At 39.0% G+C, this 27,275-nt stretch overlaps 3 protein-coding genes across 4 annotated transcripts in view; 1 reads left to right on the top strand and 2 right to left on the bottom strand.

Moving 5' to 3' along the window:
- Positions 1 to 9,703, top strand: part of uba7 (ubiquitin-like modifier activating enzyme 7) — a 31,042-nt gene extending 21,339 nt beyond the window's left edge. Inside the window, exons 22-24 of the mRNA XM_079682178.1 lie at positions 6,691 to 6,792; positions 7,699 to 7,781; positions 8,845 to 9,703. Of these exons, the coding sequence (XP_079538304.1) occupies positions 6,691 to 6,792; positions 7,699 to 7,781; positions 8,845 to 8,977 (318 nt within the window). The 3' untranslated portion in view covers positions 8,978 to 9,703. The remainder of the gene's footprint in view (positions 1 to 6,690; positions 6,793 to 7,698; positions 7,782 to 8,844) is intronic.
- A 412-nt stretch (positions 9,704 to 10,115) lies between these two features.
- Positions 10,116 to 12,644, bottom strand: LOC307039787 (PAK4-inhibitor inka2-like). The gene is made up of 3 exons (XM_079682182.1): positions 12,503 to 12,644; positions 12,357 to 12,406; positions 10,116 to 11,162 (listed from the first exon to the last, which is right to left on the bottom strand). Exons 2-3 carry the CDS (start codon positions 12,357 to 12,359, stop codon positions 10,233 to 10,235), a joined length of 933 nt encoding a protein of 310 aa, XP_079538308.1. The 5' UTR covers positions 12,360 to 12,406; positions 12,503 to 12,644; the 3' UTR covers positions 10,116 to 10,232.
- Positions 12,645 to 14,140: 1,496 nt separating this feature from the next.
- LOC307039786 (guanine nucleotide-binding protein G(i) subunit alpha-2-like) overlaps positions 14,141 to 27,275 on the bottom strand; it is a 29,938-nt gene continuing 16,803 nt past the window's right edge. For both annotated transcript variants that reach the window (XM_079682181.1, XM_079682180.1), the window contains 8 exons: positions 24,714 to 24,756; positions 22,903 to 23,044; positions 20,855 to 21,015; positions 18,882 to 19,010; positions 17,226 to 17,355; positions 16,641 to 16,794; positions 16,351 to 16,543; positions 14,141 to 15,308 (listed from right to left, as the gene is read on the bottom strand). In XM_079682181.1, the coding sequence (XP_079538307.1) occupies positions 16,353 to 16,543; positions 16,641 to 16,794; positions 17,226 to 17,355; positions 18,882 to 19,010; positions 20,855 to 21,015; positions 22,903 to 23,044; positions 24,714 to 24,756 (950 nt within the window). In that variant the 3' untranslated portion in view covers positions 14,141 to 15,308; positions 16,351 to 16,352. The remainder of the gene's footprint in view (positions 15,309 to 16,350; positions 16,544 to 16,640; positions 16,795 to 17,225; positions 17,356 to 18,881; positions 19,011 to 20,854; positions 21,016 to 22,902; positions 23,045 to 24,713; positions 24,757 to 27,275) is intronic.

The following is a 27,275-nucleotide window of genomic DNA, read 5'->3' as shown; positions in this document are numbered from 1 at the left end:
ACATCATTCCATGTAGCATTAAACCATGCAACCTAACAGTGTGACCTTTGATTACTGAGGCGTTTAATCAATGGTACAAGCTAGGAAGTAACAACAGAGGACACACTGATTGTGTGTTGTTATTGAATTTATCCCTGTGAATAAACCTTAAACCTGCACAGAAAACAGCTCTGTCCCTGTTTTATATTACATCCCAATAAACAATATGTGCTATAGTAATCATAGAAGTCATAGTGTATGTGTATAACATACAAGACTTATTCATTTTTAGGCTGGGAATTAAAAAAATTGCACATTTTGTTCACTGATTAGTGATTACAGACAAGAGAAGCCCTGCATTGGGCTAAGGCACCCGTCATAGTTTTGGGACCTTCCAATGCCTCACTTAAAAACATTGTATTGATCAGTTGTTGTTTTATAACTACAACTCTTTCTATCAGACATTTGCTGTTTGGGTGTCTCTGCAGGCCCCAGCTTGTCAATGGCCCATTTGTAAGAGGAGCACTCTATTGACTCTGTCCTTCTGCCCCAGGTCATTTTCAGTCAGGCCGAGCGCTGTTATCTTCTCATTTGAAAGACAATCGCATAGAAATTCTGTTTGCTGTTTTACACGTCAATGGAAGTCTTTCAAAAGTAATGGGCTGCTTTGAGCTTGTGTGTTGAACCAGCACTCTTCTGAGCCTCCTCTGTCACTCCTCTACCTGCACGAACTCATCCTTCAAAACCAAGAGTTGTGAGAACATAAATGCAAAGCTTGTTTAAAACGACATTTTAATGTATTTACTGATATATTGTTTTAATGTATTCATTTGGGCCAGGTGTGGCTGGTATCCTGTCAAATCTCTAGGGTGTTGAAGTGGGCTGAAGGGAGCAGTTGGAGGTCTCAGCCATCTGTGTCTTCAGTCCAAAGAGAGTGGTGATCAATAGTGATTAGGTGGCAGATGACACTCCCGACCATACAAAGGGTCACTTTACATGACAGTACAGTTTCTCCTTTGTAAAAACAAAAGCCATGCAGGAAAACATAAACAAAGATGTCCCTGTAGACAAAGATAAACTGCTCTGATTAGGGCAAATCTACTTTATCAACAGTATTTACACGATATTAGCCTATAATGTTTTTTAGTGGTTTAGAGAACATTAAATGGGGCGGCTGAATTTTAGAGGTCAGTGGTTTGATCCCCAGCCAGTACATATGAGTGTCCTTGGGCAAGATACTAAATCCCAATCTGCTCCCGTTGGCACGTCTACATGTATTGAACTGTATGGAAGTCGCTTTGGGTAAAAAGTATCAGCTAAATAACGTGAAATGTTATTAAACGAGTATTCAACCAGTTTAGCCTTGCCCTCCTATAACATAATCAGAATCAGTTTCCCAACTGATGCCGAACAAGAGATGTCTTTTATTCCTCATATTATTTTTCCTTTCTCCACAACATGGCATCTACAACTCAACCACCAACGGTTATTTCTGCGATTTTGGGGGTGTGACGCTAGTAGTGGTCTTTCTGACTCTTTACCCTCCGATTTTTCAGTAGTCTTCCGCCCCAGCTGACACTGACTCAAGTGACAATTAGTAGGCAATGTATCATACTTCACATAGTTTTGCGAAAATGCTTTATTTTACTACTGCAGTAATACCCCAAGGCTTGTGAACAGACTTTGAAGAGAAAAGATTGACTTGACTATCCACTATGTTTCTAGCTATTTCTTTTTCTTCTCTAGTATTTCTGAAATAAACTTGTGATATACCTGCATGTACTTAAATGTGTATATGGTTATTGTAGTCAGTGGCATCTTTATCATATATTCAGAAATAAATGGCGCTTGTGTTTGAGGCTCAGTCAAAGGGCTTGTCTGACGTCTCTGTGAAATTAACAGGATTGTTTAGAAATGGAAGCAAAGAGAAGATAAACGAGATTAGGTTGAAAATATGATGTAAAAAGACCACACAGATCCTCCGTCTGCCTCCCCTAAACCTTCTTTGAAGCCCTCCAAAGAGAAAGCGTTGCCTTTGAAGAAACAGGCCTCTAGCCACGACTGGTTGTTAAAGCGTTTCCACTGTTGGGATTCAGTCCAGATAATGAAGCTGAGGCAGAGCGTGCCTCAGCAGAGCTGTTTCTTGTGGCAGAGTGCAGGGAGCGGGACTTATTCCTGTCTCCAAAAATGCTCCATTGTCTTAAAGGGCAACTTTAAAAACTTGCATTATGAATACACTCCAATGACCTGTGTAACATGACCGGCATTATTGTGCTCCCTGAAGGGGATCGCAATCCAACTTGGATTCATTCTCCCTCCTTATCAGGTTCACTTGGCTGAACTTCCTCTGGCTGCACTACATTCCCATACCCTCACGTATATCTGCAGTCAGAGGCGGCTATTTTTGGGTTCAGTTGCCCTTATCATAAGATACTTCATTGTGTAAGGTCCTGTGCTGTTCAGATGCCCTGGTTAGGTCTCCTGATTTGAGGGGATCCAGAACACAGATGCAATAATACTTCATGCTAGCACTATGAATATTGAAAGTATGTGAACCTTACTCTAAAATAGAGTTTTAAAAAGTGTTGTTTGATAAGTGTACTTCTACAATAAGCAGTTGAAGACTCTAGCAAGTTGAGCTGAACTGCAACCACAATCGCAAGTGTTCTTTTCAGGTCTTACCAGATATTCTCAGATGTTGCTGTGACTCAATGACTCATCAAGTTGAAATGTAGGTATTATTGAACATTTAAGTTATTTTGGCTGGGTAAAATTAAATATAAAAAAGTGTAGCCATCAGAAAAATAACATAAATGGAGGTACTTTTTAGCATCTCACAGTTTTCAGTGTTGAAGGAATCTAAAACATCCATTTAATCCAAATAGGTTAATAAAATGTATTCTGGTATTGAGGTCCCTTCTACACATCACTTTATAAAGATCAGTACATTTTGAGTTTGCCTGAGTTCGCCCAGCAGGCTTGTGATTCATTGTGTGTTAAAGTCATCTGTATTTGTATTTCTTATGTGATCCTATTTTACTGTTTTAGGACCACACAATTGGAGGTAGGTGTGTTTTTTTTAATGATTAGATTAATTTGAATTATTTCCTGAAAGCTATTACTGTCTACATTTAGGTTTGTCAGAAAGCAGCGTAGCCCGCCAGGTTTCCTGTCAACAAGAGGGAGCAGCCGGAAGTTTGGGCTGTTATTGTCAGATATTAGTGGGAACTTCATCTGAACAGCCCAAACAGTGAGGGAGAGTTTATATCATGCATGATGTTTAATAATGCTGAGAAACCTTGATAACAAATGTGGAAGAGTTGGTTTGAAAAAAATGCAAGCGTAGATTCTGTCAAGGAGGTTAACATTTTTTTTGTTTAGCTTAAATCAGTAGCAGTTAGGGTGACCAGGTGCCAACAAGCCACATGTGGGACAAATAGGACGTTTTTGCGGGACATGTTACTGCGTTGCTTAGAGCTAGATTAGAGCAGTAATGTATCAGAGTATTAAGTATCACGAATATTTATGTAGCTGTTACATGGAAATAATGGTGTTTCCAAGTTGTGACTGAGGTTGATATGACCACAATACGTACGGACAGTTAACATTTAAATGACAGTTAGTGATATCCACAGCATCAGCAACACCATGACGTGTGTAATGGTGAAGTGAGAAGTGGTTAAATCTATGAAATGTCATTGTGTTCCCTAACTGTTTTGGAAATACCAGGTGTGTCATGTTTTAGGTGGAAGTTGAACACTTCATTTATAATAAAGACTACAATATGTGGACAGCAGATGAGAGATTTGGCTGCCCTCCAAAAATGGAGCAGACTGAGTGTAAACTTATATTCCACTCAGGCCTGTGAAATGGCCGTTTGTCTTGTCCTCATCAAGTCAAACTCAGTGTAGTTCAACCACACAGAATCCTGAATGCCATCTCTGCTTTGTGTCCAAACAGGTCTCTGGACGCATAGACACAATGAGATAGGACAGTACTTGAACACAGCTTCAAGCCAATAGTAAATAATTAAGGATCTCCTGAGGTTGAATAAATTGTCGTGTAGGGTTAATATCTTGTGTATTGGTTGTTCAGTTTATCTCTTAAGATTGCTAATTTTCATTGCCAGACAAACCCAACACTTTTTTGTTATGCATTTACCATGAGCCTACTCCCAATACAGCATTTTCAGGGTTGACCCTCCAACCCCAAGTCAAACTGATTCTGTCTGAGTTTGTACAGCTATGAAAAGCTGCTAACCAATTGTCACTTTGGGATTTTGGTAATTAGCAATACAGGGGACCCCTCAGAGTCTCTAACTAAAAGACAACCTGGCCCGACTTTAATTAGCTGGACTTGTGACATTATGTTGTACCACTAAAGTAGCTCTTTTAAGGTGTCAGTGTTGAGCGCGGATGGTTAATTCAAATAACCGTGACGGAGATGTGTCTAATATACGATAAGAGTACTGCATTTGGACTCCGAGCAAAGCAGATTTGGGATTATTTTTGGTTTAGGTGACTGTTGCTCTAAGAGGAAAACAATATCTCTCTGCTTCCCATTCCTTCTTTCTCCCCAGCGATAACAGTTTCATTGGGCCATTTGAGTTTTTTAAATAGTAGAGGTTCTATTAAAAACAGATACTGTGCTTGTGGGAAACCATTGGTAATTGTTTCCAGCAGCCAGATTGGTTCCAGCATTCTGGCTTATTTTTTCTCCCCTGCTATAGGGTTGAATAGTTGACGTCACTCTACTCTCGGACTGATGGGGTTTAGTTGATTGGATTCAGGTTCCTGCCAGAGTTGTGCGACAGATATGAGGGAGAGGAAGGGAGGCGAGAATAAAAATAGCCTGCATGCCCACTTAGCATTGTGTCGAATCAGAATCTGCATACAAAAGCATGAACAACTCTGGCGTGGAACATACCAGACGTCCATTTTAAAGTCTGAGCATGAATTTGCATTTCCAATTACTTTTGAATTTTTTTTCTTTCATTTCAGGCTTGAGATCTGTTTTGCATAGACATTTAAAAAGCTAACATGACTACGGGTAAAAAGGGCTTTGCGCAAACAAAATGTCCTTTGTGTAAAAATAGGACAAAGGACCTAGACACCCTGTCGGGCTTGAGGAGAAGTATGCTTCGAGTGTGTCTCCATAACCCCAAACCCCATAAGTGGTGGGAGTTGGGAGGGCTATTTGAAAAGTTCCCCTTGGCTGCTGGAGCAGAGATAATTGGACCCAGGTTTAGCCGGGCTTTTGGTATTCACATCCTGAGCCAAGTTTGGATCTTCCCAACTTTTCTCAGCAGACAGCGCCTGTGTAATCAGGTTCGTCTGGCTATGTGACGTATTATGACATATTTTTTGCATGTGAGAATCTTGACCCTCTTCATGTTTTCTGTTTAGGTCCTACACATGTGACTTACGATGTAAACACATGGTAGCATGTGAAAAACAGTGTGTGTCCAATAACTAGGAGTGTGTTTGCAGGGCGTTTAATTGAACTGTTTGCATGTCAGCGCTTGTAGGGTCATTCTTCCTAGCATGTGATCTGAGGAGACGTGACGTCGGTGACGGTGGAGCCTGAGGCCGGAGACAGAGATGTGTTGTTTGTGAAGTTATCTTATTGACTGACGTATTTGTAAAGTTTCATTCAGAATCACAAGATGCTCTCATCACGCTTTTCACATCACAGGGTTTGGATGAATCAAATGCATTTCAGATAACTGAAGAGAAATGTTTTTGACTCAATAAGAGTTTCCTGTTAATGTAAAACTACACGTAGCAACAACTCATGTTTTGCTTGATTCTATTCTATTAAAACAAAAACACAAATATCCATCCTCAGAGCCCAAAGTGACCTGACATCAAACTGGTTTAATACTTCTGCTTAAATGAAAGATGAGTTTTGGTACTGATGCTTAAATGATACTATTTTGAATAACTCAATCTATATTTTATTTTACAAACCAATTTCTTTAGAAAATATTAAGTGCACATTTTTGATGTTTCTTTTTCTTTTTTACTTTCATAGAGAAATGTTCTAAGGTGCATCTATCAGCAAAAGAAGACAGGAGATCAAAGCTATCGTAGACAGACTATCATTCCCAGTCCAAACAGTCAGATTTCAAGTTTGTTTTGTCAACACAGAAGATTTAAAGACCTACAGGAAATTCAGAAAGAAAAAGAACCAAATGAAACAATTCATTACTGAATGTACGATCTGGCACAGTGTCTGGAAAGATTCCTAGTTTGTTATTGTACTGCCCAGGGCAGCACGTGTACATTTACACAGATGCAGATTTTATAAGCAACATTCTTGAACTTTTTCTCAAATTGAACAAATATGATCTGCCCCAAACTGCACTCAGATCAGTGTGTATTTGTTCTTGAAGCAGAATTAAGGTTAAACTGTGAGAATCATGTTAGTGGTAGATTAAAACTTGAGCAAAGGATGAGGGTCAGTTCATCAGACATGAGGACGCACCTTCTTGACCTCATCGCAGCTTGTTCAGATCCACACTGCAGTTTAAGGGGTCTGCTGATTGTTCTCAGCTGCTTTATAACACGGTGATGAAAAATGCAGTCTCCCTATCTGTGTCCAGGCCTCTTGTTATGGACCTAAACATATCCTACATATCTTTCACAGCAAGTAGTACTTCATCTGTCAACTTTGACTGTGTTTGTGTTGGTGTAACGTGTCTATCGGCAGGTCGCAGGAAAGAAATACACCCTGTGGGATGACTTCCTTGTTGAGGGCAGACGCGGCGGTCAGCAGGAAATGACCTTGGGAGATCTGTTCCAGTTTATCAGGGTACGGCCTCCTTATTCCTTTCAGCACGGAAACACACACTTTCTTTACACCCGGTGTTACTGAGTGCATACTTTATGCATGTTTTTAAAAAAATACCTAAACCTGTTCACCTTCCTCCAGTGCACACAATAGCTATTGTATGAGATGACTGGACACTTTGCACCTTCAATTCACAACTTCAGGACTATATTCTGAAAACCTGGAGGAAGGTCATGCTGTTTATTCAAACTCAAAATGACCATAGGCTATGTTGTTATAATGAGATCTTCTTTTAAATTGTTGGAGTTTTTATGACATCAATAACATTTCAAGCTGTCACTTCCAACGTCCCGAATATCATAATGTTTGTTTTTTTACTTAAAACATAGAAAATAGTTGATCATAAGCTGGTTGCATGCATTTATAGAATATAATCATACAACAAATATAACATGGATACTGAACATGTTCATTTAAGGTGGAATAATCTGTCCTATTGCTCACATACTGTATACAGTACATTGCGTTTTAACATGACATAGGTCCTTAGCAACAGAAAGTCTAAACATAAGACTCCATGCCTGTTTTTGATGCATGTAAGTGTGCCAAGGCAGGCATGGCAAGACACAGTTTATTGATTTTGCTAGAGTTTGTTCTGAGGAGGCAAGGGGAAAATATTTTTGGCAAGTGGTCCTATTTACCCAGGTTTTGTTTATCCTTCCATGTTCCCCCTTGTTTGTTTGCGGAGTTACTGAAGAGCTTCCTGAACTGCTGAAGTTGTTAGAGGCCACAGGTCATCATCAGACCTTAACACTACTCTCTGCAGACTTTATTAGTAGTACTCTCCTCTGCACAATGCATCCTGGCAATACTCATATCTCTTTCCTCATCGTACTTTAAATGTATTTTTATTGTTTCTTTGTGCAGGTTGAATATGAATTGAGCATCAAGCATCTCTTCTACGGAAACGCTGTCTTATACATGGGGCAAGAAGAGAGGCTCAAGCAAAGGTATGTCCAGTCAAGGCAGAGATACAATGTCATTTTGCATATGCAGCCTCCCGTGTTTGTTTAGAGGCTAATGGCAGGATGAGGTGTTTCCTCTGCGCCTGTGAGCAGAGAGCCTGTTGACACATCCCCATGCATCACTGAACACTGACGAGTGAGACCGATCCTCCTCAGGTTTTTTTCTGTTTGTTGAGGACAAGAGTTTAAGAGTGAAATGAGTGTGATTCTTATTTTTCTGCATCGAGACACCACACTGTTTGAGCCTGTTCCGTGCTGCAGCACATTATACGCCCCGGGGTGTGTGAAACCAATCAGGTGACTCGTAAACGTTCCTAATTAAGGACTGAGTCACAGCAGAACATTCAGCCTCTGGGATGTTCGCAATCCCTGTAACTCCAACAACAAATCATACACAAGTTTACATTTTTGATTTAGTTCATACTTAGCTTACATCGTGCTGTAAGGTCTTTGAGTTCATCTTGAAACAGACTGTGTGAATGTTCAAGTTATGTTTGAAATGTTCATGTCTCTGGGGAGCGGTGTTGTGGTTAGATAGAGCTGCGAGGGGAGAGGGGCAGAGTGCTGGCCATGTGGACCGCTAGCCGCATGTGTAAAAAATGCCCTCTCCAGGAGTGACTTCCTGTGCAGTTTCCCTGCTACAAGCTTCCTGTGTTCGAACATTTTGTCCCAACTGACCATTTAAATCCTTAAAAACAGATCACAATTAAATTGTTTTATGTTAAATGTATGAAAACAGATGAAATAGTATTATAATGTTAATAATATGTGTTGATTTTTACACCTTAATACACCTTCTTACTTCTGAATGTAGGATTAACATTGACAATAATGGCAGTCTATGTCAAATAGGAACACGCTTAATCCAGATTTGGATACATAAATACATGTTAACAGAATTAAATAATTGTACAACATTTATGGCCCTTGATGATCAGAAGACACAAACCAAAAATGCTCATTTGTGTTGGAATGAGATGCAGAAATAATGTTATATAGTTATTTTTTTCTCCCAGGCTAAGCTAACATATACTGAATGTTTTTGCAGTGTTTCTGACGTGGTGAGGATGGTCACCAAGACAGATATCCCTCCACACAAGAAGATGCTGGAGTTCACCGCCTCGTTCACTGAGGACGAAGAGTGTGAGACAGTCCCTCCCATCAGATACATGCTCGTGTGATGCCATCAACACAGTTCACTCAAACTTTATAGTAAACATATTTCACATGGAAATGCTTCAATGTGAGAAAGCACACTAAACAATCCTGTGATATCTTATCAGTTTAAAACATCCTCATGTCTTTAGCTGTTGTTTACAAATATTACTATCTGAATGATGTTTTCCTGCATCTGTCTATCCATTCCTTTACTGTCTTTTTACAATATTTTAGATTTGATCCCTGGCTTACTGTGATCATGTTTTCGTCAATTGTTAATGGACCTTTAATCTTATAAAGTAAAACATAACACTGTGTCTAATCTGTTGTCCCCTAGCCATGTTCCAAACAATACTTAAAAATGCACACATATATATATTCTCTTTTTATGAAACATAACAAATGGCCATTTTGGTTCCAACGTAACTAGACATTTTACCGGGGTATCTGTTTTTTAACTTCAGGTTTGACTGGAATCTTAAAGCCCTAAGCTGTCCTGAAATGGCTCGTCTGCATCACCTGTCCTTTTCAACAACCACACGATGTGTCTGACTTCACACCCGTATGTTAACATAGTGTTGTTTTTACTCTACTCTCTCTGTATTTAGATCATGTAATGAAGAATCCTCTCTGAAATAATCACTGCTACTTTGTGAAAGGGTTATTTATTCAGTGTTTAATTGGGGCTGTGATTCGGGATGCTGTTTGTCATTTAAATAATATAATTCAATAAATATGTCTATGAGGAACCATGTGGTGCTGTGTACTTCACTAAAAGACTTCAGTTCCCTTACCGTCTTTTTAATTAGTCACGAACATACTTTTCTATGGTGACCACATCACACACTCAACGTCACATTTTAACGAGAAAAAAAAAGATCCTGTTGAAATTGCTTCGTTTTTAAAGCTTTAAGGCCTTTACTGTTAGAGTTGATTGAGCTAAGATGCTGATACTATATTTACTTGGCTTGTGGGCGATTTTACTCCCAACCACTCAGTCTCGAAAGACTGTAAAATTGAGCTTAACGACAGACAACTTTCCCACTGTAACACAACATTTAAATGAAGATGACTGTAAGAAGCTTGAAAGATGTCACAATTTGTGAAACTGTTAAAATGTTTACAGTATGGCAGCTCATACTCAGGAAGTAAGAGAACACATTTTCATTAAATACAAAATACCTTTATTACAGATGTATCAACATTGTGGGCAAAATCAAATATAAAAATAGAACCATCTTTTCACAATTCATTTGAACGGTCAGGCTGGAGCCTCACTTAAATATATCCGATAATGTCATTGCATATAATGGGTTGTCGGCTGCCTGTCTTCATGAGAGCAGTGAAATGGTGGAAGTCAGTGTCTGGTTGGTGTAGGCCTGTGTGGGACTGGTGAAAGAAAGGTTTGAGCGCCTGGAGCCCCACAGGACAGGACATCCGCTTTGGGTCCTCCGCAGCCCTGCTGACCCTCATCAAGTCTGCTGTCCTCTGCCTCACCTCAACATTTTTAGACATCCCTGCTAGTCTGCGCCGCATGTTGATCAAAATGTCTTTGGCCATGCGCCGCCCCACATGGGGCTTTAGTTCTGCTGGCTCAGGACACTCTGGTAGGTCCATCCAGTTCTTTATCAGGTCAGCAAAGCTGTTGTCCCCCAGAACCAGAGGCTGTCTGTTCCTGCTGCGGCTCAGCAGCGAGGTCGTCCAGTCCTCTGGGTTGCTGGCTTCAAATGCGGTCCAGCGCTCCAGGCAGGCGTCAGAGGTCGATTTGGGCCGGATTCTTCCAGAAGCTCCTCTGTTTGTGCGGAGGCAGGCAGAAGAGGAGACTCTCACATTCCTGGTTCTCCTCAGCACCACACCTTCATCCTGCCAAGAAGCCTCAGAGTATCCAGAGTCAACGTCCAGACTCTTCTCACTGCTCGGGGAGCCTTGTGTCAATCGCTCATGCTCCTGATGCTCTTCGTCTTCTTCCAGGGGGCTGGCCAGGCAGCAGGCAGAGTCATATGTGCTGGCTTCACTGGAGTCAGAGACACGCAGACGAGCGAGTCTCTCTTGCTGCGCCCTCTGTTTGCAGAGCCGAGTCACAGCAAAGGAGCGAGCACACGGTTCACTCAGTGGCCTCGGCTTGCTTATCTGCTTCAGGTCCTGCAGGGATCTCATCATGCACTGCATTTGGTCCCGAAGGCAGTCAGGAGTCTCTCCTAAACACAGCTACACAATAAAAAGACACAAAGAGTTAGTGGTGATGGAAAAATTGGCAAAGTATATTTAAAAGCAACACTTAAAACCAAACAAAGCTTTGGGTGTCGTTTGCAAGAGTCTACAGAGCAGTTAGGCTGGCTTAGCTGAGACACAATTCCCTCTGTTATTTTCAGAACTGGGCCAATAAGATTTTTACCAGCTGAGATCACTGTGCTCTACGACCATATAACAAGTGAAGCATTCCTGAAAAACCTCAGAGCAGCTTTATGGACACTATCCCTTGCAGTATGATCCCAGAAAATGAAAAGTTGTGGCTTTGTGGACAATAATGCACGTGTTGTACTGGGAAAAGTCTTACTGCAACTTTAAACGAGAAGGGACGTTTGAACAGAGTAGAGCTGAATCGTGGAGGAGTGCCGAGGCACATATCCTCTCTGGATTCCCCTTACTCACAGGATGTTGACTGGAGTGTATTAATAAAGCAGGAAATGGCAACCACATTTTGGAATTACACAATCGTCGTTCATTAATTATGATATCATCCTCCAGCCTTCAGATAAACTAAAAAACAATTTGTACCATGATCTGTACAATCATCAAACCAAAAATACAGTTTTACCAAACTTTCCTGTGAATCAGAGTAGACTCCAAAAAAGTTCCAAAGTAAAATAATTTGCTGTAATACATTTAGTTTTTGGGTTTCTATTATGATATTTAGTTTTTAGTTGAACCTCCCTGGCATGCCATTGTTTGGCTTGGAGATGCACGGACAACACAATGCCATGATGTTGTCACAGCTGTGGGTGATGAACCATTTGGCCCCCGGGGGAGACTTATCTGAGATACAAGAGACATCCTCAGTGGGACTCAGTGGTCAGTCTGCACCTCTTAAAATGCCCTGCTCTCCTTGACTGCCTTCACACAACGAGAAGTGATTCACCAAGTTGTACACAATTGGCAAGGACAGTTAGGTTTGCATTAACTGTGACTTGGGGGATTAAACACTCAAGCTTCCCAAAAAAGAACAGCCAGTAGAGGGAAAACTTTAAGAATCAGCAGAAACATGTGCACTCACTTAAACTGAAAATACTTTACAAAGTGTTTCTGCCAAGGGTCCTAAGCAAAGACCTTTGCAATTACAAGCCACTGCAATGCATCTAGAAAACGATTGAAATATATAAACGCACGTGGAAAAAGACTTACCATATCTTTTAAAGTTAATTCCTGTAGTGAAGTTCAGAATCCCGTTGTTTCTGCAACAAAAACATGATACATTAGATATGAGATGGGCTTTGAAAGTGTTTCACTACTAAGACAGATATAGTAAATAATTAGTATTAACCACTCACCTAAGCATTTAAATGAATCCCAGCACAATCCACGGCTGCAGAGATTCACAGTTGAATAGAGCCAGAGTGTCTGTGGGCTGTATTACGCCTCTGGTCCATATGAAGGTCTGTCAGGGGGTTTTGACGATGCTGAGGTTTTCCCAGCAGCCAATCAGTGCAGGGCATTACCAAATCAGCCAATAGCTTGTCTGCTGAAACTAGATCCCTCCCTGTGTGAGCAAAAGGTTCCTACTGTAAAGTGTTGTACTGAAGTGTGAACGATCCGGAGTTTGATTATTAGGACATTTTCATTGAACATAAATATATTGATCAATCGCAGGACCTTTTGAACTTTTTTTCTATTGGACGAACATCTGTTGCATTTTCTACATCACTGATAATGAATATGTTATATAGTGCATATTATACACTTTAGTTGAACAAGGTTGTGGTAGACTAACACCTAATGTGTTGGTGAGATGAATGCAGAGTATACAAAGTCACTAGTAAATGGTGTGAACTGCTGTGTTTAAGCGCCTCTTATGTCTGCAAATGTCTCAAATCTACATGACGCCACCTTGTGGATGTTATAATATATACCTTTTCACACCCTTTATAACAATCTGAGGAATGCATAGCCTACGGTCCTTTCCCAATTCTTTCCTTAACGGGTGTTTAGAAATGCAAACACAGCTCGATTGATGTTCTCATTTAATTTGCAGATAAGCAACCCATTGATGACTGAACTCCTCACCTCACCTAAGACGTTTATAACACCTTAATTCAGCCCCAGTTGTGATGGATCTGCTCAGGACTCTCAAGCACAAGAGTATGACATTGTTAGATTGTTTAGATTGCATCCAAGTTTAACTGAGGTTGGGTTTTAACTGCTTTACAAAGGCATACTGCTAAGTAGTTTAGTCGAGTGGTTACAAACCAATAGGGGTATGTATCAGCCAGATCGGAGAAGCTGTGAGATGATTTAAAAACAGAAAATAATACAAGAAAAAGTATGCTAAAGACAGTTCTATGCAGCTTTTCTAAACCTTTTTCGTTAAATGTTAATGTATAATTTCTCTTCTTTGGGTCTTTTGTAACCAGATGAACAACTGCTGGTGTTTCCAGAAACCTCTCAAATGTATCATGAGCTCATGTTTATGTACAATCTGAATTTTAAAAGAACCAGTTCTCCAGCCCTTAGAATAATACTTAAAGTACTTCAGTAAATGTACAGCCACTAATGACCAAATTATAGCATATTTACTTCAAAGAAAATGTATCTCTGGGGTTTATTATGAGAAAGCTGTGACAAATTAAACCTAAATCCTTTACTGCAATGCAAGTGCACCCACCTCTTACATACAGAGGTTGAAAAAGTAATGAGATTTTTCACTAAAGTAAAATGACTGATACATTTAAACACTTACTTGAGTTAAAGTACAAAAGTATTGGTATCAAGGTATACTTAAGTAAAACAGCTTAGTGTGTGTAATGGCCCATTTCAGAATCATATATTAAATGACTGGATTCTTCAGTCAATCTAAAGTCCCTTTTGTATTATTTTTTTAATTTGCATTTCAGTAGAGTTTAGGTCCATTCATGGGGATTAATGTGTGTTAAGTGCATTTTCTTTTGAGCCATCACATTGAAAATAAAAGATCAAGTGAGCAAACTTTTATTTACATAAAACAATTGAATGACTCTTTTCTTAATATTATTGAAAGACTATCATCCATGTGTCTCTTTGTTGTGGTGCATCTTAAATCATGTGTAATGCGAAATACAGTGGAATAGAAATAGCCCTAATTCACACTATGGAGATAGTATGTCTCTAAATAACATGTGTAAACAGATATCAAGGCACAAACATATGTAAATACAAACTTAACATGGAACAGAAAAAACAGAACATCCATGTTAGGAATAGACATTACCACTTAAACATATTGTAGATATCTTAAAAGTGACACAAAACCATTTATGTTTTGTTTCTTTGTAGAAGTTACTCAGGAATGTTATTCAGTTGTGGAAGATACACGCTAATCTATGGACGGTCATGCAGAACAATGCACTAAAGTACAACGGTGGATTCTGTGTAAACATTGTACAAAAGCATTTCCCTTCATCCATGTTTATTCTCCATGCTTGTTTGTTTTCTTCAAAAAAAATAAGAGGGTTCATCAAATGCCAACATTAGTTAACATAATAAGTAATTTCATTTTTTATAAAATATTATTTTGTTATGTTGTTACTTCTTATTAAACTTCAAAAGCAAATAAGGATTAAAATGAAACCCCTAACAACTCAAAGAGGTCTGAATACAAAACAAATGAGACTCTTCACATCAGATAACTGCAGACTAAAAGTCATCCTTAAACTACTCCTGAAAGTCTTACTAAGGATGTAAAATACTTTAATATTGCTCTATTTTCATTTACTATGTATTATGAAGGGAAAGATTGGTTAATATTATGATAAGTTTCTCTCTTCTAACATGTGTTTCCACTTAAGCCAGTGGGATAAAATCATTTTACAAATTCAATTTAAAAAACAATAAAAGGGGGCTTGGTCATACTGTATATCTATTTACAGGTACTCAGTATGGACAGTATGAGAACCCTAATCAAGAGCCATAAGAAATATATATAGATTTTTTAAATCAACACAATAAACAGAGAATGGGATGGTTGTAAATCTGTGATTGTTGAAGTTCTTTAAAGTATGTGCTCTAAGAGTCAAGTCTCTTATGGTTTTCATTATGAAAAGCAGTATCATCACATGGCTGTTGCAGTCTCATGCAGTCTGGGTGCGTCAGTCAGGCATTCTCCTGAAGGAACAGAAAGACGACAAGAAAAAGCACCTTTAGATAAATACATTCAAAGAGCAATGATTTGTATTAATGTCTACTAATGTATCATGTTTAAACTGCTTCTCATCAACTACAGTAAATCACACAGACATGGATGATGTTAATTAGCAAATCAATGCTTAATTGCGCTTAATTAAAATGACAAAGACACATAGATTACCATTATGACAAAGTAAGAAAATCTACATATATTCCCAATTGGGAAAATAGAGCCAGAAGGCTTGTGCCATAGACCAATGCAAGTCAATTAGTGAGTCGTCAATCAATCAAATTGTTGCCAGTTATTTTCTGTCTGATCAATTTATCGACTGATTGAACCTTAAAGGTCCCATGACATGTTTCTCTGGTTATTACCCGTCCCCTTGTGTGTTATGAAGCTTTTTATGCATGTAAACGGTCTGCAGAGTCACAAACCCTCAGACTCTTCCTGGTCATAGTGACGTAACAGCGGATTGGTCCATTTGGACACACACACACACACACACACACACACACACACACACACACACACACACACACACACACACACACACACACACACACACACACACACACACACACACACACACACACACACACACACACACACACACACACACACACACACACACACACACACACACACACACACACACACACACACACACACACACACACACACACACACACACACACACACACACACACACACACACACACACACACACACACACACACACACACACACACACACACACACGGCTATGAGTGTGTGTGCTCAGGCTGAGTTCCGCGGGCAGGAGCTCCAACAAGCCGTTTAGGACAGAGAGTGAATACACATACTATACAGAGATGCTGTATGAGAAACAAATGTGATTTTGGAATATTGAACAATGTAAATCTATTCAAGTAGACCTCAACAATGGAATTATGATCAGTAGAAATGGCCATGTCATGGGACCTTTAAGGCCACATGAATATGTCAGAAAACATTTCATATTTCATCATCCCTCTAGCCTACCTTTAGAAAAGACCACAGTCTTTCAGGTTGTTCTTAATGATGACGTCAGTGACGGCGTCAAAGACAAACTGCACGTTCTTGGTGTCGGTGGCACAGGTGAAGTGGGTGTAGATCTCCTTGGTGTCCCTTTTCTTGTTCAGGTCCTCAAACTTGGTCTGAATGTAACTGGCTGCTTCATCAAACTTGTTGGCTCCTGGGGAACAACAGTTTGGACACATGAGATGATTTAATAATAGCATGAAAGCTTACATGTTCTTGTGATTTTATTTGTTATTAATCCAACTCTGTACCTGTGTATTCTGGGAAGCAGATGTTTAGGGGGCTGCGAGGAATCTTTTCCTCAAAGAGATCCTTCTTGTTGAGGAAGAGGATGATGGAGGTCTCGGTGAACCACTTGTTGTTGCAGATGGAGTCAAACAGCTTCATGCTCTCATGCATTCGGTTCTAGAGAGAAGTAACGGAAGTCAAAGATTGCGGCCTCCACTGAAGCACAACAACACATCAGAGCTGCCACCAGGGGACACTGCTGTTTGATATTTAAAATGTGAGAAATGAGCATAGCACAGGATGTTCCTCAGTGCATCTTTAGGCCAAGTCTCTCTGGAGCACTTTCTTTTAATTCATAATCAGCTCCAGAAATTGGGGTCAATGGTTCAAGCCACTTAGCCTTTTAACATAAATACACTTCATTGGTTCAACTGTAAATGGATAATAATTTCACCATCTGGAGATTACTGTTATTAAGCTTTCAATAGAGGATGGATGGATCATTTTATTTGCCTTGTAATGCCTTAGAAAATAAACTACCTGATACTGCAATATAAAGATAGAATAGGAGTCATATCACAAAGCAGATGAGAATAATGTTTCCTTACCATCTCCTCATCCTCAGCCAGCACCAGGTCATAAGCGCTGAGTGCAACACAAAAAATGATGGCTGTGACTCCTTCAAAACAATGGATCCATTTCTTCCTCTCCGAGCGTTGTCCTCCCACATCAAACATTCTGCAAAGGGGATCAAGCGGAGGAGATGCATTGAGTGTGGAGGAAGTAGGTCACACTGAAAGACAGTAAGGTGAAAGTGATAGAGAACGAGGTATTGAAGAAGACAGTTTTAGGAAGGATGACGGCTAACAAGAAAGGAAAAAGAAAGAGTGACATTTCATCCCTGGATGTACATTAAGTCTTCATGAGGCTATTTTGAGAACAAAAGCCTCAGGAGGAGGTAGAGAGAATACGGTCCAATATCTGAAAACAGACAACAGGCTTCAATGCTACGAGAGGCAGACAGGCCTCTTTATTCAGTTAGATGATACAGAGGCAAATATGTGGTGTTAAGGTCTAAATTGAGTCAATATAAAAACATATCTGCATAAGTCTCTGTAAATATGGTCCGTTAGTACTTGTTATGGCAAACAGGACATAATTACAAAAACTTGACTTTCTTCTTATCGATTGCCTCCATGTATTATTCAGGCCAAATATTGAGGCTGTGACAGAAGGCAAATATCAGAGAGTTTATCTGGAAACAGGTCACAGCAGAGCCGAGTGCTCTTTTTATTTTTGTATCATCCAGATCTGTTAAGTTGCTTATCAAGGTCTTGGTATTTAATACAGATCAAGTCCCCAAACAAAGCAAATAAGATATGTGCCCTTTATATGAAATAGTTTGTACTTTCACCTACTGTATACAGTACATCAGGAAGTATGTGCTTTGGGAGAGGTCCTGTTATAACATGTTAAAACACTGACTGTATCTCTGGCACATCCACTATTAGGATGTACATCTATACATCCATTACTAATATGCACACGAGTGCTCAGGCTGAGCCAGAGAGCATATTTTATGTAAGACCTGCAGCACTGTACACAATCACATGTTAGCACTTTGCTCGAAAGGTTTTATTGAGTAAAAGCACTGTAGGAAGCATCTTTTTTATCAACTCAGCTTTCAGTGCAATCACGATAATTAAGCTTTCAGATTCTGGTATAGTTTGGCTTCTAAGTAGCTGAGTAGCACATTTCATGCCAGGAGGGTCAGTTGCCCTTTAATGCTATTAATGTTGAGAACGGCCTAAAGTCGAGCAATTTGTTTAGAGCAGCTGTGGAGGAGGCTGCTATGGTAATGTCACTTTTTACACTGAGGAGGAAGGACCACATTTAATAAATAAAAAAGCATGATTATATCCTAGCTAGGGTTTTGCCTAGCTGCTCTCCTAAAATAGCACCAGGGTCAGTTATATTTTATTCAGTTGGTCATGTTTCATGTGCGGTGATAAGACAGACTGACAGCCACATTAAGTTGCAAGCAAGCATTGGGAATGAGTGAACACCGACAGGGTTATAATACCACAGAGGCACCTTAATGTAAAATAAAGCTGAGCTTCTAAGTTCCCTAGGCTCTCACATTGGCTGCAAATGGCTAAATCTCCTGTTTCGATTAAAGGGACACAGGGTTGGAGTGGAGATTGCAGTATAATTTATGCAAAGTGATATAACATTGATATAAAGTCAGTGCTCTATGGCCTTACTTGAAGTGCAGCTCCTTGAAAGTGAAGTGCGTCTCCACAATGCCTGTTGTCTTTACGCGAGTTCGCAGCACATCCTGCTGGGTGGGGATGTAATCTGCTTTAGCTATCCTCTCCAGATCGTTCAGGTAACTAAGGGAGAGGCAGAGATATATCAACATGATTTGCAAACACACACACACTCACTCACTTGTGACACTTTAACCTCAAATATATTTACTACATTTTCCTGAACAGTTGGATTCTAGTAGATACGAGGCATGTTCTGATGCATTACTATTCCACTTAACTTGACATGAACAGTCTAATCATTAGGTCGTTTGAAGGGCCTTTTAAGGGATCTCAAAGGTTTTGTAACAATGTAATTATGGCCAAATTCATTATGAAGGTTAGAGACCATACGTTGGTTGGTTTACTCCTAGAACTGCAGCTCCAAACAGGCTTTAAGATAAATTAGGTGAAATAAAACAAATTATTATTTTATCTGTTGTAAAATAAATATTATAATTACCCTTTTAGTAAATGTGGCAAACTTGAAAACCATGGAGCTGCTGTCCTTAGGGGACCCCTTTGTAAAGGGCAGCATTCATTGCACAGTGGCTATGGCTATGTGTTGGGACTCTACACAGACCCTGGTGGCAGTGACGGGGGCTTACCACAGAAATACACTCTTAAAAAGGGACAACCTGTAACACAGTTTGACCAGAACTTAATAATAAATAATGCGAGGCCAGTGTTATTCTTAGCTGACGAGTGGCAACATGCATTTTCCTACTAATTTGCTCCAATAAAGTTAATTTGATGTATAATATTAGTGAACAAAATGATTGTTATTTGTTCCTATTGTGATTTGATTAAATACAAAATTGGCTTCAATCTTTGAAGATGATTATGTTGGGGTGCTCAGGAGAAATTATGCAAATGTTGAAAAGAAAATTACACATGATCTTTGCTACTCAAAGATGGCCGTTTAATTTCACACAGTGGAAGAAAAAAAAGATAAGTGCTTTGTTTTTCATATCTTCTATCTAACTGGATTTATTTATTTTAATTTTACTCTGTTTTGGTTCTTGCTAGTCAAAACCCGATCCACTTACAAACATTGCATCATCATATAAGGCCAGCTGGGAGCTTCAGCAGCCGCTCTACTCCTCACAGACACAAAGAGTCTGTGTGTCATGGAACCGTATCAAAATAATTAATGAGCCGACCTGGCAGACTTATTGAAATTAATTAAAAGCTAGCAAATAATTAAACATATACATTTAGTATTTTACTTTTATAGCACTGCCAAAACATAAAACAGCTTCTTCTAAAAAGACACAAGTCACTGAAGGGTATTATTATTGTTGCCATTCTTTACTCCGAGGCTAATGGAAGCCAATCAAATCGTTTTATTCCTCAAGTCAATTGTGTTCTCTGCTCATTAGGTTACAATATTAAAGAATAAAACCCAGAGAGATAGACATAACCATTGGATGGAAGCTATTGATTTTCATTCTCTATTGCTCCCCAGAGAAGTTAAAAACGGTAACTGCTTATGAGCGAGGACGAAAGGACACCAGGAGGACACAATCTCTAAGAGCGGAAATATTAAAACAGCCTTTTGTTTTCATCAAATTAAATTAGCTCCATCATGAACCTAATACAAACCTTTGTTATACTTTTTGAGCTGTTCTTTACTATGCTAAAATAACATTAACTATAGTGTTTCAGACGCAAAACCTTTTTTTATTTAGATATACAAGTCAATAAGTATGCAGGATGAGAAAAGCACATTTGACAGGTCGCTGTGTGGTTTCTTGGCCACATTTACATTTATAGCGGTGTATGCAAGAGCATGTTTGCGTAATGATTAATGCACAAGTAGTAGAGGACGGGCAACATTAAAAATGTCAGCTGGATTTTACAAGTTATGGTATAAAAGTGTCCTGGGGGCACCATGAAAGCATAAATGCACATGAAGTCAGACTCACTATGCTGCAGAGTCGTTGAGTTGGTACTCTCGCGACCGCTTGAAGCAGCTCTGAATGCCGCTGTCCCCCCACAATCGGCGCATCACGTTGGACAGATCCTCGGGGAAGATGCCCTGTTCTTCAGCAGCGGCAGACAGCGAGAACAGCTGCTGGGCATCGTCCTGCAGCGGGACATAAGGAAAGCATTTAGAGCATCACTGCCAAAACGTACATGGAGTCTGTTCCATCAGCTTTATCCGCTGTTCGGATAGGTCTTTTTATTGAAACAATAATAATCATTAATGGAAGGATATGTTGATAAGTCAATCTCAATGCAACACTCACATGCCCAAGTAACTGCTGATCACGTTAATGAATTATAACAATGATAACATTGCATTGCAAAAGATTATAATGGTTTTGACACTGATTCTTGAAAATAATTTCAGTGAGTCAACAGCAATTATAAGTTATTGTGATTCTTGAACTTATAAATCATTATAAAGTCTTTCTAATGTGGTAATATTATTGTTTTGAAGTATTGTGAAGATGCAATTAGTGAGCACTAGTGGATATGATTTTTAAAACAGACCTTTAAAAAAATTAAAATTTCTGAAAATATGGAAACAAAAACTATGATGAATAAGTGAATAATTTATATAGATTTTGTTTTCTTATTAGAAGAAACTAAGACTAAGTAAAAGATGGCAAAACAAATACAGCCTCTCAAGAATTATCCACAGCCTCATCTTTGGACACATAATGCCAAATGAATCATGTGTAGTCATGGAGGGCCAGGTCTCTGAACTAGGGCCAAGGAAGCAAAGGATATGATAGTAGCAATATAATGTGATGGTGAAATTGAAACCTATGACAAACCGGAGCCAGATATGATATGTTGGCGACTCAAAGTAACAGCATGGTGGTTTGATTTTCTGTTAGTCATCATGCTTGCTGCTCTCAATTCTCCCTCATCATGTTGGCATGAAATAAAATATCTTCTCCAAGCTTTATTAACAACGAGCAATCATTATTCACTGTTCATTATCAGGCTTCAAGATTCTAAATATGTATGTAGAATCAAAATATAAATGAATGATTCAAACTGAAGAACACATTTCCCCCTTTGTGGGTATTTGTCACATTGGGAGAGAGATTCATTCTTTATCTTTTTCCAGCGTCCCTTCCAGGCAGCCAATACATCTCTGCTCCTTTCATACCATGTTTTATATATTTGTAATGTATTTTCTTCAGTTGAATAATGTTTATTTACCTTCTCTTGGTGAACATCAATCACCACTTACTATTCTTTATTCTGAGGAAGATACAACTATTTGGGTTATCAAGTTTTGTGTCTGTATTCCAAGGTTTGAAATGAGCAAATAGTTGTTTTAAATTGGTTTATTTGAAGAAGTTTTCTGTTGCAGTGATTACTACTGCTGAATGAAAGAGCAGCTGTATAAATTCAGCTTTTGGATTCAAAATGATTTATTTCCGGGAATCCAATGTGTTGTGAAACTCTTTCTCCTCCACCAACCAAACTAAACAGCGGGAATAATGTGTGCACGTATGCATGTGTAAATGTATACACAATCTCTGCATGTGTACTTCTATAGTGCTGCAGTGTGCAAGTATGGGCAGGCTAGCACACTAATTGCCATGTGTGGGAGTCTGCGAGTATTATCACTCAGCTACACTCAGGACATTTGACAGATCATTCAGAGGAAGAAAGAAAAGTCTATCCTGCTTTAATGAACACAGCAGGGTCCTCTATTCTTCTATTGCAGCTTCAGTTAAAGCGCTGGCTTCACTGCAAACATCTCAGTGACACACTCCTCCACAGGAATGAGTTTGGCCACTGTTACCTCACTGACAGCTTGATCACAGGCTGATTGGTGTTCAGAGGGTGCAGCGGACCGCATCTCTGTTGATGCCAATAGTGTGTCTTCATGTGTCCATGTGTGCAGGTTGTGTCTGTGTTTCTGATTCCTTGTGTTTCTCTAACAGTTTGATAAATGTGCTACATAAATACATAGTGCTTTCAATGTTTATGTGCTTGTGTGTCTTACCACTCTGCCATTACTGCTGTAGTCAATCTTGAGACAAGCCATGGCTTTAACAATGGCCATAATAGACTGGATGGTATTACTGTAAACCACTGCTCGGTACTGCTTGCACTCATCTTCTGAGTACCCATCTTCATGGATGATCCTGTCAAAAAAACAAAATAAAACTTACATTTAAAAGTTAATTATATGCAGCTTCTTCTTTTTTTAACAGTCATGTGTGATTCAGTTGTCTTAAGGATGAATTACAAAATATGTCCAGGGACTACAGATGAAAGATAGCTAACTCTGGCACTTTTACAGACATGTTCATTAATGTGCACTGTCCCTGTTAAATAAATGAATAAATAAATCGTACGGAAATGTGCAGCTAAGCTAGGGATAATGCAGTGTCGGGTTATGGTTCCCTGTGGGTTCATCAGTATGGGCGGCACTATTCTAAATCATGTAGTCATTTGATCTCTCTAGAACGAAAATTATTATGATGACTGGTGGGTAGCCATTGTTTCTCCATTTGAATTAATTAAATCAGTACAGTCATAATTATCTATATTCCAGTAACATTTCATAATATATAAATCAGTTCGTTAAACAGACCATTTGGCTGTCAAAAGGCACCTGAAAGCAGTTTTATTTGTATCCTTTCAACCGCTACCTCATTTAACAAGATGCATAAACTGTACGTCTCACAGTTACCATGTCGGTGTATAGGATGACGTGCAGCAGTGCGGTTAACACACAGTGGAACTGCCTCAGCTCTGCAGCATTGGGCTGATGCAGTATCCGGATTTAACCTCTTGCAATAGTATAACTCCGAATGTGAGGGAACAAAGGCTCTGTGAGCAGAGAGAGCTTACTGAGACCAGCCCACATCATTATAAAGTAAAAGCGCATATTGACTTTAGGTGTGTTGATGCAACTGATAATTAACAATAGTAATTTATTGAACAGTCACCACATTTTGTATGTGTTTTATGAAAAGGTTGTGTTCCTAACGTTCTCTCCTGTAATGTCAAGTATATGCAAGCTGATCAATGTGTAATGTTACATAATGTGCAAATGTTTCTGTCATGCGGGTTGATTTATCTGAACGTGTTAATAACCAGGCTTCAAAGCGACAGACTGAAACTGCTCCAAGCTCATAAAAGATGGATTCAATGCCTGAATAGCCCAGAGGAATGTTAATAATTAAGCAATTGAGGTTCCCGTGGATGCATATTTGTGTGTGTTAGTTAGTGTTCAGATTGGTTCTACAATCTACACACTTTCAAATTGCGCTTTGAGCAGTAAAATACCAAATCACAAGGTTGTCTATATCTCGGAGAACGTTCATTTTATTATACACTTCTGCGCTTTAACTTCTACATTTAATATGCTCAGTGCCTGAGCCAAAGGCAGAAGGTAAGATCTGTAAGCTTTAACAACTTTTACTGTGAGCAGAGACTCGATGAGCCAGTTAGCCAAACACAAATCTGGAATTATCATTAACATTTCCTTACATCTGACAAGGAAATAACAACAACAACATCCAAAATACATTTTTGGGTTAAGACTAAAAGGCCAATTACTAAAAACATAGCAAGATAAAGATAAAGCGATATAACTATTAACAAAGCACTTCTATACTAATAAAGGACTGGCTTATCTAAAGCCAGTTGAGTAGCACTTGAAATGTTTTAGCTCTATGAAACCTGATGTACGTATATGATTCTGTTTTCTTCAAGTTTGTACTTTGTTGGTTGAACGCACTTATTGTAAGTCGCTTTGGATAAAAGCGTCAGCTAAATGCAATGTAATGTATTTGTATAACTTACTTCATCTGCTTTACAATGGTGCTCTTCCCAGATTCCCCAGCGCCTGTTAAAAGATAAAAACATAAGAGTTAAAAAAGGATCTTATTGCTTTTATCTTTGTGACTGGAACACAGTTGAACTTTGGGTACAGTTGATTCTTCATCGGAAAAACATGAGTGACCCAGAGATGACCAGCAGCCTCCGACTTCACAGGTTGTCCTCTGGGTGGTCTGGTTTATTTGTGTTTCCATTTGGAAGACATGATGTACAGATATGCATGAAAAATTCCCCTATTGCTTTCTATGTTGCTTTTTTACTCAGATAGAAAAGGATGCGTGGAAGGAAGATGGTTCAACGGCTTTTAAATATGTAATGCTTAATGGTTGGAACAATGTTTCCAAAGAATGCCATAGATCTATATATAAATGTTTCCTGTCGGGCAGACATTGGTTTCTATTCACTCCAATCGGCTCAGAAAATCAACACTTTCATCATCACTGTGAACTATTGGCAAACTATTTATATTTCAAAGTTATCTCTATTTTCCAATACTGCAATTTCAAGTTACTTTGTCCAGTTTCTGACCACTTTGAAGAAATGTTATGAATTTTTCAGTTGTTTGTGTTTTGACACCATTCTCCTGATTAACTAACTTAGTTAGTTAATTAGTTAGTTAATGTGCCAAAAGGAGCGAGGTAGAGCAAAACGGCAAACTAGCAGACATACTACATGTATATGTACACAATACAATATTTATATTCATGATGTTGACCTCAAGGATACACAATGTTTTGTGGGTAGGTTACACCAACCAGAAACCAAGCTTTGTTGTTTAATACAAATAAAAAAACTCCACAGGGCAAATTTGAATAGTCAGTTCAGAATCTACTGCTCTTAAAAATGTCACAGTAAAATCTAGATCTTTGGATTAAAGATACAATAGAAAATAAGAAGTTAAGAGCATTAGAGCTGCGACCGAGTCTTTGGCACTGCCCTTTTAGCTGTCGGGACCTTGCCACCATGCGATGAACCTTCACTCCACCTGACACAACCCTGCCAACAAACATTAGCTGAGCCCACGGCTGACGGAGCAAGGGACCAGCAGCCGTCAACACTCATCACAGCCACACACATCCAGCACTTTTCAGAGAGTAAAGAAACAACACAGGGGAACGGGGCGGGTGTAAAAGCAATGTCTGGTGTGAATCCTGAAGTAGGATCCTTTTCACCTAACCTAAAGCTAACAAAGATTACGTTATGTAACTGTGCTGCTGCTTCTATTTGTTTGCTAACCTTTCTCTTGGAACAAAATGTCTTATCACAGGGCTTTAGGAGTCTCTTCTCTCAGACTGTCATCTACTTCCATTTTGAAAATAATGATTCCTTGATGACATTTAACAATAAATATGTGGTTGATGGAAAGTGGAATATCAGTCTCTGAGGAAATACAAATACCATGGTCACCTTCCTTACTGTAAAATAAAACTCCTCGATCCATTACTATTTCAAGTGAAAATAGTGAGCAGCAGTAAAGAAAGAGACCAGTGGACAATCATTCTCCATACTCAAGGTGTTTTAGGAGAAATGGGCAATGGTGTTATGCTGCTTCTGGGAACAAAACTTTGAGTTTAATTTTGATTTGTCATTATCAAGTCATGCTGTAGCAGGAGCAAGGGACTCATTTGTAGTGATATAGGGGCATTGATTATAATCATGATTAAAATACAAATTATTAATGATCTTCTTTTCTTCCCAACTTGGGATCAATAGAGTATCCATCCATCTATACTGAAAAACTGACAAAATATATATAGTAGAGGAAAATAAAAGTATTTTGAAGCACATTTGAGAATTTGTATAAAAATAGTCATTGATAAGATACTGTAAATAACTACCTGAGAAAATGACGCACCTATTTGTAGTCTTTTTAATACATTGGGAAAATGCGTTTCATATTGCTCTGAGAGTGCAATAGTCTTCAACCGAGTAAACAGTGTTACTCATTCCATTAATCAAGATAACAAACAGGCAGGGTGTTAATTTATCCAGATGGCACACCACTGAACTACCTCATTGTTAATTCAGGTACTGACATGTTTGACAGTCAAAACAACATTTATTTAGCGGGGAACAAAGAGTCGCTGCTCATGATTAATCGACTCCCACTGTTCGGGTTATTTATATAAAATTGTATTATGCATAATTGCTCTCAAAAACTGTCTCACATGGAGCCGAAATATTAACAACAGTATGTCAGTGAACATCTAACCAGAATATGGAAATTAAACAATATTGCTAAAAACTGCAGCGTATTCAAAGCTAACAGATGTAAATGATGAAGTGATTAGTATTACAAAGATCCCTCTGTGTGCTGTGATGGCAGAGCGGACAGGCGCTTTCTTTTTAGTGTCGATGTAGCAGATCCAGAATCACTTTCTGGCAACGAAGAAACGGTGCCGCCGCCTCTTTCTGCTTCTTCAACCCCAACTATTCATACTTCTTGGTTTCCAGTAAGTGCCAGAAAACACAGCACTGATAATAACATGATTTATAGCATGAGGATCACAGGAGCCCCAGCTACAG

The sequence above is a fragment of the Notothenia rossii genome, assembly GCF_949606895.1.
Source record: "Notothenia rossii genome assembly, chromosome: 5".
In the NCBI taxonomy this organism is placed as follows: domain Eukaryota; kingdom Metazoa; phylum Chordata; class Actinopteri; order Perciformes; family Nototheniidae; genus Notothenia; species Notothenia rossii.
Note: the sequence above shows the minus strand (reverse complement) of the source record. Positions and strands in the feature narration are given on the sequence as shown.